Source organism: Cololabis saira, chromosome 5 (assembly GCF_033807715.1).
Source record: "Cololabis saira isolate AMF1-May2022 chromosome 5, fColSai1.1, whole genome shotgun sequence".
Taxonomy (NCBI): Eukaryota; Metazoa; Chordata; class Actinopteri; order Beloniformes; family Belonidae; genus Cololabis; species Cololabis saira.
Window position 1 is genome coordinate 1085958 of NC_084591.1, and position 10300 is coordinate 1096257.

Below are 10300 nucleotides of genomic sequence, written 5' to 3' on the forward strand. Positions count from 1 at the left end.
GTTACCACGGTAACAACGGCAGGAAGTGCTGCTGTTACCACGGTAACAACGGCAGGAAGTGCTGCTGTTACCATGGTAACAACTCCCCTCCCAACGGCAGGAAGTGCTGCTGTTACCATGGTAACAACTCCCCTCCCAACGGCAGGAAGTGCTGCTGTTACCATGGTAACAACTCCCCTCCCAACGGCAGGAAGTGCTGCTGTTACCATGGTAACAACTCCCCCTCCCAACGGCAGGAAGTGCTGCTGTTACCATGGTAACAACTCCCCTCCCAACGGCAGGAAGTGCTGCTGTTACCATGGTAACAACTCCCCCTCCCAACGCCAGGAAGTGCTGCTGTTACCATGGTAACAACGGCAGGAAGTGCTGCTGTTACCATGGTAACAACGGCAGGAAGTGCTGCTGTTACCATGGTAACAACTCCCCCTCCCAACGGCAGGAAGTGCCATGTGGCTCTGAATAGAACTTCCCATTTAATGCATACTACTGATATTTACTCAAAAGTGTGCCAAACTTAATTATACTTTTTGAGTATTTACTATTTGGTCTGGCATTTCGGACGCACCGTCGGACTTTGGGCTCGTCTCCCGGGACTTCCCAGTGGGTTTCTAAGCGTTTCCATGGCGACGTGCAGCAGCAGTTGCTCCTCTAAGGCCGGTGCTGATGTCTTTCCCTGATGGCCCCTGACTGTTCCAGGGCTCCGTCACCGTCTCCATGGTTACCGGGGGGTCCTGCTAGTCCCGTCACAGACGCTCGTCCACCGGGACGTTCACGAGTCAAATAACTTTAGAGTTCTGGGGACGAACGTCTCTGACGACATTTTGGAAGAATATTTTCGAACCTTCTCGACCATTTGTCGTATAATTACTGTGCCCAATCAGCTGAGTGGCTGCTCCTCCACCCTGCCACAAAGACAAAACATAAAATTGACGTTTCACATTCTAGAATGTTTTTGATAATAGACTTTATAATTATAGTGTTTTATATTTATTTACAATATTTTCTTTAATCATTTTCTTGAACTTGTAGATAGAACTGCACATTTTTAGGTCGTTGTCACAACTATTCCATATTTCTCTAGCTTTAACTGATGTACATCTCTTTTTAATATTAGTTCTTACTGTCGTCGTCTCAAACATGAGTTTCAGGTCAGAGTTTCTTTTATTTGGATTTAATCCTGAATGTAGTTTGGAAGCAGTTTCTGCTTTAAAAGCAAATAAAACAGATTTCTGCTCTACTATGTCATGGAATTTTAAGATATTATATTTAATAAAGAGATTATTTGTTGGTTCATAATAGTCATATCTATTAATTATCCTTAAAGCTTTTCTGTAATAAGAAAATAGGGTTTGTATTAGTTTTATAGGTGTTTTACCCCAAACCTCCACACAATAATGTACAGAACTATGAGTGAGTTATATATCAAAAACTGTGTTCTTTGACAGAAGATATAATTAGTTTTACTTAATAACTCTAGGGTTTACGCCGCGCTGCCGTTTCTACTGCAAACACTGGATTAAATCAGCAGTTTAGGGACAAACTTCTCAGTAAAACCTTAAACCTGTCGGTGAACGCGTCACGTGACACGAACAGACTTAAATCTGTTTACGCAGAAACAAGATTTGTGAGAGAATAAAGTCAGAAAGTCTCACTTTAACCCCCAGGAAAGAGAAACAAACGTCACCACGAGACTTTACAAAGTCAGACCTGTCTGAATAATTTAACCCTTGAACTTTCACAATTTATTTATTTATTTACATTTTTTTAATTGAAAATTTGTAATATACAAATAATGTACAACAATCAGACATTTCAGTTCAAACCTGAACAACATCAGCCTCACAGTCATGCATCATCAACAAGAACATTTGAAAAGAAAAAACAATGAAAAGTTTGTTTTTAAGACATTCATGTCTGTTTAAAATAGACATTAGATCCGTAATAGGTCCCTTTAAAGTCTAGCGTTTATAAAAGTCTCTCCTACGGCAGAAAAAGCTTCAGCTTCAGCGTCGGTCAAGTTTCTCTTCTAAAGTAGGAATGGAATAGAAGTGAAGATCTCCCAGCATGCACCTGGCCCCGTGTTGGTGTGATGGATGGAGATCCTGGGGGGGCGCCGGTTCAGTTCAGATCTCCGTCTGGAGCGGAGCAGAGGGGACGGGTCCAGGAGCAATGTTCCCTCTAATTCTAATGTATCTGGGCACACACACTAGCTCCCTGAGCAAACTGAGGACGACTGTGAGCAACATCACATATGCATGCTTTATTTTTGTCTTATTTCTAGTTAAAATGTCTCATTTTAGTAAAAAAATCTCATTACATTTAAAACAAGACTCATCACTGGAAAAAAACAACAATTTTCTCCTGTTTCAAGTAGATTTTCAGTTAAAATAAGTAGAAAAATCTGCGAGTGGAACAAGATTTTTTTTGCTTGTAATAAGAAGATAAATATTGTTCCACTGGCAGATTTTTCTACTTATTTACTTGAAACAGATGAAAATTGTTAAAGAACATATCTTTCTGGTGTTATTTTTCTGGTGGAGGGATGATTTGGACCGTTTTTATTTCAGGGGGGGGATGCCATCCCCCTCATCCCCCTCATCTCCAGTGCTGCTGGTATACACAGCAATGGTATGGACAGCTTTTAGCAGAGGCTTCAGACTTTCTGGTGTCCGGGATCCCCACAGCTCCTTGTATTCCCCAAATCCTTGAATACTTCTCCTCCTCTCCACTTTTAAGGGAAGATTAAAATATGTTCTTCTTCGCGTTCTTTGTATTGCTTTCTGGCACACTCTCGACTCGCGGGACCTCCGTAAACTGATTTATGGTTCTGCGTTACACCAACGCAGAGCCTACGCCGTATGGTACGCAGCGATGCGCACGTACGTTGCGCGTCGCCGCGTTTCCTACGGCGTAGGCTCTGCGTCGATTTAGTGCGGAATCATAAATCAGGCTTTACGAGTGAACGTCTCACGAGGGGCAGTCGCGTTGCGACGCCACTGTAGCCAAATTGCAAGGAGAGAACAGAGTACTGTGAGCTCATGAGAAGTCCCGGTACGCCGTAAAAAGTCCTGGTACCCCAGAGGCTATTATTGAGAAGTGGGGGTACTCCGTACCGGTGCGTACCGGCCCACTTAAAGCACTGCGCTGGATAGATTTTCTTGTGCGCTGAGAATATGCGGGCAGTGCGCGATTGCGCACGCGCGCAGTTTAGAGGAAACATTGTCCAGGAGACGGTCCCAGGTCGGGGAAACCGGGTCCCAGCCCCGGGAGGCGTCCGGCCGCCTCACTGGGGGCAGTCGGAGTCGCTGGAGTCCGGGCCGGGCTGCGTGGGCGTGGAGCCGCGGCGCGGCGCCCCCGGCGGCGGCGGCAGGTGCAGCGTCTGGGTGCTGCGGCGCAGGTTCTCCAGGGACTGCAGGAAGGACCGGCGGGCCCGCTCCTCCTCCAGCGGGGACGAGCCCTCCTCCTCCACCTCGGCGATCTCGGCGAAGGTGACGGGCTGCGTCTTGAAGCGGGCCTGGCGGGGCCGGCGGGACCGGCTCCGGCCCCGCGCCGGGCCCTGCGGCACCGGCAGCTGCTGGGGGAACTCCTCCAGCAGGTGGGCCGGCAGGACCGGGAAGGACGACGGCTCCGGGACCAGCGGACGCACGGCCGCCATGACGGCACAACACCGGTTCCCGCTCTCACTGGTCCTCAGTGAAGACGGATCTCTGGAGCAACGAAGCTAAAGTCCTTCAAAGTCAAGACAAGACTCCGGCCGAGGAGGACTGAAGAGGACTCAGGAGGTCTGAGGAGAACTGAAGAGGACCCAGGAGGGCCAAGCGTCCGTCTGCGGGTGGAAACGTCCTCTCAGATCTCCGTGAGACTCAGCTGTCGTCCGTCTGTCTCTCTGCTTCAGCTTCAGTCTGCAGGACTTTAGTCTCCCGGTCCAGGGCCCCCTTTTATAGCAGCCCAGTTCCCTCCCAGTCCAGGCTCCTCCCACTCCTCCCAGTCCCCTCCCAGTCCCTGGCCAGTCCTCCCAGTTCCCACCCAGACTCCTCCCAGTCCCGGTTCCGGCCTCCGCAGCAGTCAGACCCTCAAAATAAACCTCTGTGCTGCTGCCAGGACGTTTTCAACAGTCCTCCGTCCAGCTGCCGGCCCGGGTTTCTGCAGGCGGGTCGGACCGGTCCAGCTGCTGGTGTTCTGCCAATTTCTGCTGCTTTGCCAAAAAATGCTACCTAATGGTTTTCTACCTTTTGTAGATCTACAATTCTACTGTGTTTTACTCCCTTAACGCCTGGTTAAATAAAGACCAATGACTGAATGAATATCAAATAAAGCGGTAGAATTGTGTTTTTTTTCTCTTTATCGTGTAATGTTCACAAAGTGTAATGCAATTCGTGTCATGGGTAGTGTATTTTGAAGGATCAAATACTCAACATCCCATATTATCCATTTTAGATCGTGCAAGAAATGATGGACGTGGCAATCAAACTTTGAAAATCGACTGTAGCAGAAACACAAGGTAGGATGGACAGAACACCGGCCGGGTCTCTGCAGACGGGTGGACGGGTAGGACAGGTAGGACAGGTAGGACAGGTGGGACAGGTAGGACAGGTGGGACAGGTAGGACAGGTAGGACAGGTAGGACGGGTAGAGCTGGGTGTCGTCCACATAGCAATGAAAATGAATGTTATATTTATGGAAAATACTGCCAAGGGGGAGGAGGTGGATGATGAAAAGGAGGGGTCCAAGCACCGATCCCTGGGGGACACCAGAGGAGAAATATGATTTAAACCAGTCCAGTTCCAACGGCGGCTGATCTGTCCATGAGTCAATGTGACATTAACCGAAATGATGCAGCTCAGATACGTTTACATGCTGATAGTGACACCTCCACTCTTACGTGGGGGGGTTTCTATCGGAGCCCCCCCCCCCCCCGGTGGAATCTGACCCGGGTCATCGTACTGGGATAGAAATAGACGACACCAGCACCAGAATAGATACTAGCTAACAACAACAACAACAACAACCACCACCCGGGTGACTCAGCAGAACATGTGTCTCTGGGTCTCAGTCCTGCAGCTCAGTGTCTCGGCCTTTGGTCCACTTTGGTCCACTTTGGTCCACTTTGGGTCCACTTTGGTCCACTTTGGTCCACTTTGGTCCACTTTGGTCCACTTTGGTCAACTTTGGCCCACTTTGGTCCACTTTGGCCCACTTTGGTCCACTTTGGTCCACTTTGGTCCACTTTGGTCCACTTTGGCCCACTTTGGTCCACTTTGGTCCACTTTGGCCGCAATGTGCACCCATGCATTCCATACATCGTTGGATGCGTCTCCATCGTTCCTCGATGGGTATTACTTTTCTCAGTCAAAAGCGTTACCATGGCAACGCTACATGCCAAAAAGCAAAAAAAAAAGGCGAAAATTCGGACGCTTATTGCTCGGCCGAACGTTATCGTAGAGACATCGTTCAAACTTTCAAACACTCGGCCTGATTGGCCCTAACGGACCGTACAACCTCATTATGCCAATTATTACAGTTTTTGCGATATTGACCTCTCATTTTTTTTTATATCCGATTGACTTTGGATGCTTGTTGCTAGGCAACAGGTTATCGTAGAGACATCGTACAAATGTTCCGAGACTCGGCACGCTGTGGACTTCAACATACTCAAATTTCATGAAGCTGTGATTTAAGGAAATTTTATGTCAAAATCCATGTCAAATGGCCCCATTCATTCGGATGGGTTTTTTACCATGGTGGAAAAAAACCTATCCATTAACGTAGCCTGAACCGGAACATGCACCCATGCATGGCATACATCGTTGGATGCTTCTCCATGTTGCCTCAATTGGCCTTACGTTTCTCAGTCAAAAGCGTTACCATGGGGCTGCTAGACACCAAAAAGTGCGCCCCATTAATAACTATTGGGAGCACAGGAATGAATGCAATACAACCGTAAACACCTCAAACTGACATAGAACCACCCCGAACACAAACACTACAGCCCCAAACCAAAGCAGCAAGAGGGAAGAATGGGCAGTAGGGCATGCCCATATCAACATTTCATGAAATTTTCTAGTTAGTGCCACGGCTACACCACGTGGCACTCCTCCTGTGACTGTTGACACTGCAAACATGTCAACATAGAGGCGATAATAACAGCTCAGTGTTGACGACACGCTGAGCTCCGGTCCCTGAGGGAGAGTCCAGTCTCCGTCTGGTTCTGTCAGTCTCTACCCACAGTTCCATGGGGTGGGGGGGGCACCAGGAAACGCTCTCTGCTCTCTATTCATTGCTATCATCACTATCATCATCACCATCTTCATCACTATCATCATCACCATCTTCATCACTATCATCATCACCATCTTTATTATCATCATCACTCTCATCATCACTCAATGTCACTGTTATCGTCACTAACCGGCGCAATTCTTCGTGAACAACGGACAAAAAAGGGATTATGTACATTCACTGAGTGAATATTATGAAAGTAAAATATATATTTCTCGCTAGAAATGTAATCAAAATGCATTTTTATGCAGAAACTAACTCAAAATGATTTATTCACTAAGAAATGTCCGCCATGTTTTTTTTTTGGATTCAGTCCGCAAATGACGACGAAAAGCATTCTGGGAAATTTTTATACCCCCTCGCTCGCTAAGTCAGCTTCTGAAAACCCTCGATCCGTAGGGGCTATTCTCAGCCCCTCGCCCTCGATATGCCCCCCCCCTAGGTGAAAAGAGGAATTGGAACCACTACCCTCACGGGAACGCGCAACATTTAGGGGGAGTGAAGAAAACGAGGGCGAGGGGGAGAATTGGGACTAAGACCTGGAAACAAGCATTGTGGCATAGATTTGTCAAATTGGTTTAATTCACCGTACGAATTGTTACAGATTGCATTTGTAATCCTGTATTTGACCCGGTCTTTGTACGTTTTGACCGTATAGAAACGTAATTCTTGCCATTGTAAGAATGAGATGAACCTGCTATAAACTCTACTGCCCTTACTGACTAACAACTGCTGCTTTTATTATTTTACCTCTTTTCTTATCATTTTATTTCATTTTATTTGTTATTTATGTTTTAATTGTGTCTTGCCGCTTTTAATGTTGATGTAAAACACTTTGAATTACCTTGTTGAATTGCTGTATAAATAAACTTGCCTTTGTGGGCGGGGCAGCGAGATACAAACGCCACGAGTTCTGGTCCGACTCCAGCGGTGACGCTTCATTCCGGACCGGCTCCGTCACACCGAGGTGACCCGGTCAGGTGACCCGGTCGGTCAGGTGACCCGGTCAGGTCAGGTGACCCGGTCAGGTGACCCGGTCAGGTGACCCGGTCGGTCAGGTGACCCGGTCAGGTGACCCGGTCAGGTGACCCGGTCAGGTGACCCGGTCGGTCAGGTGACCCGGTCGGTCAGGTGACCCGGTCAGGTGACCCGGTCAGGTGACCCGGTCAGGTGACCCGGTCAGGTCAGGTGACCCGGTCAGGTGACCCGGTCAGGTCAGGTGACCCGGTCAGGTGACCCGGTCAGGTCAGGTGACCCGGTCGGTCAGGTGACCCGGTCAGGTGACCCAGTCAGGTCAGGTGACCCGGTCAGGTGACCCGGCCCGGTCAGGTGACCCGGTCAGGTGACCCGGCCCGGTCAGGTGACCCGGTCAGGTGACCCGGTCAGGTGACCCGGTCGGTCAGGTGACCCGGTCAGGTGACCCGGTCAGGTGACCCGGTCAGGTGACCCGGTCGGTCAGGTGACCCGGTCGGTCAGGTGACCCGGTCAGGTGACCCGGTCAGGTGACCCGGTCAGGTGACCCGGTCAGGTCAGGTGACCCGGTCAGGTGACCCGGTCAGGTCAGGTGACCCGGTCAGGTGACCCGGTCAGGTCAGGTGACCCGGTCGGTCAGGTGACCCGGTCAGGTGACCCAGTCAGGTCAGGTGACCCGGTCAGGTGACCCGGCCCGGTCAGGTGACCCGGTCAGGTGACCCGGCCCGGTCAGGTGACCCGGTCAGGTGACCCGGTCAGGTGACCCGGTCAGGTGACCCGGTCAGGTGACCCGGTCAGGTGACCCGGTCAGGTCAGGTGACCCGGTCAGGTGACCCGGTCAGGTGACCCGGTCAGGTGACCCGGTCAGGTCAGGTTTTCCTGGCTTAGGCGGGAGATTCTCCAGGGATGAGACCATGACCTCATGGGAGTTGAGACCGGGTCGTCCTGGTCCTGGTGTCCCACATGGAGCGTTGCCACGGCACACATGGGGGGGTCGGGGGGGGCTAAACACGCCCACATGGGGGGGTTGAGGGGGCGGGGCCTCCTGGCTCTATTTTTACTGACTGAGATCAGCAGCTGCCACTCAGGTGACATCACACTCACAGGACGGTTAACGCTTCAGCGCGTGAGAGAGAGAGAGAGAGAGAGAGTTTATTTACTAATAATTAAAAAACACAAATACAGATAATAATGGAGGTTTGTAAAATGGGACTCCCCAGAAGCTGCTGTAGCTTATGAATATACCAGTCACACAGCAGAACAACTATAAATTACACATATAATACATATACGTACACTATAATAACCTTATATCCTTATAACCTAAAATAAGAAAAAAAAAAAAAAAGAGATCTCCCAGATACAAATATATTCTTATAAAAATAATACATCAGGTATTAGTACATAAACAATTTAACAAGAAACATAATTTAATAACAGTTTTTGTTTTAATCTTTTTTTAAAAATTGAGAGAGATCCAGACTCTTTTATAACAATATAACAAGCTCATTCCAAATTTTTGGACCTTTGCAGGAAACACTGAAACTTGTACATTTTAGTTTCCTTTTCTTTCCCTTTAAAAGTTGTTTTCCCCTTGTGGTGTGTTCATGAGTGGGAACAGAAATGGGGACGAGATGACAGAGTCTGTCATTGAGTCTAAAAACTACATTAACATTACACAGGCATTGTGGAAAATGTTACACTCAGTAAGTTTCAGAAGCTTAAAACCATAAAAAAGAGGATCAGAGGGAGCATTAAATTTGCTCGTGAGGCGGTGACGGGTCGTGGGGGAGATGGCCCCCCTGGATCTCTCCTTCTCCTCTTCCTCTTCCTCTCCTCTTCCTCCTCTTCCTCTCCTCTTCCTCTCCTCTTCCTCTTCTTCTCCTCTTCCTCTTCCTCTCCTCTCCCTCTCCTCTCCCTCTGCTCTTCAGGTTTTTATACAAGCTAATGGACGTTAGCATTAGAGCTAGCCAGTTAGGTTAAGTTACAAGGTTGGTAAACGTTGTAACTGTTTCTTACCTTGCTCTACGCTGACTTTATTAATTCCAGCTTCACCATCACCACCTTTTTATAATATATGTGTAGAGAATCTCTGAGGCCTCTATTTTCTTCTTCTCTTCTTCTCTCTTCTTTTCTGACCATCGGTGTAAACCGGAGTCAAGTTCTCTCGTCTGATTTATGTCTGACTTGGCAATAAAGCTTTTTCTGATTCTGATTCTGATTTTCTTCTTCTCTTCTTCTCTTTTCTCTTCTTTTCTGAGCACCAGACTTGTGCTGACCGGACATTTAGACCATTCTAATGGTTGAATTAAATGGAAACATCAAATTTTGATCAGCGGCCGAACCATTTTAGTGTTGGGGGTTCTTGACCACAAGGACAATTTATTTTTCATTTCATTTTATTTTATATTTATTTCATTCAAAAAAAACAAAACAATTCAATACAAACACAAATACAAATGTTCCTAACTTGTGAATGAAAAGGGAGCAGAAAGAAGAAGAATCTTATCTGATCTGACCCTTTCACAAATAACATAAATTAAAAATAATAATAATAAAAAAAAACAACTAAGTGAATAAAAACAACTAAAATTAAATTAAATTAAAATAACATTAAAATAAAAAAAATTACACTTATAATTAGGAAGAAAACAAATAACAATGTAACTCAAATACTACATATTTCTTCCACAAATAGGCATATTTTGAAACATTTTGAAAAATGGTTCCATAATTCAATGAGAATAAAAAAAAAAAATTCAGTTCTGGAGTCTAAATGTCGAGAAAAAACCTGAAATGTTGAGAAAAAAGTCAAAATGTTGAGATTAATGTTGAAGTACAATCTCGAAAAAAAGTCGAAATGTCGATCAGCGGCCAAAACATTTTAGTGTTGGGGGTTCTTGACCACAAGGACAATTAGGAAGAAAACACATTACAAGCTTTTATGTAACTCAAATACTACATATTTTTTCCACAAATAGGCATATTTTGAAACATTTTGAAAAATTATTCCATAATTTAATGAGAATACATTTTTTTTTTTTTAAAT

At 46.7% G+C, this 10300-nt stretch overlaps 1 protein-coding gene across 1 annotated transcript; it reads right to left on the reverse strand.

Annotated features, from left to right (window-relative positions):
* Positions 1-2936: 2936 nt before the first annotated feature.
* LOC133444554 (uncharacterized protein C11orf96 homolog) lies at positions 2937-3896 on the reverse strand. Its single transcript, XM_061722392.1, has one exon. It carries the CDS (start codon positions 3653-3655, stop codon positions 3284-3286), a length of 372 nt encoding a protein of 123 aa, XP_061578376.1. The 5' UTR covers positions 3656-3896; the 3' UTR covers positions 2937-3283.
* Between the last annotated feature and the right edge of the window lie 6404 nt (positions 3897-10300).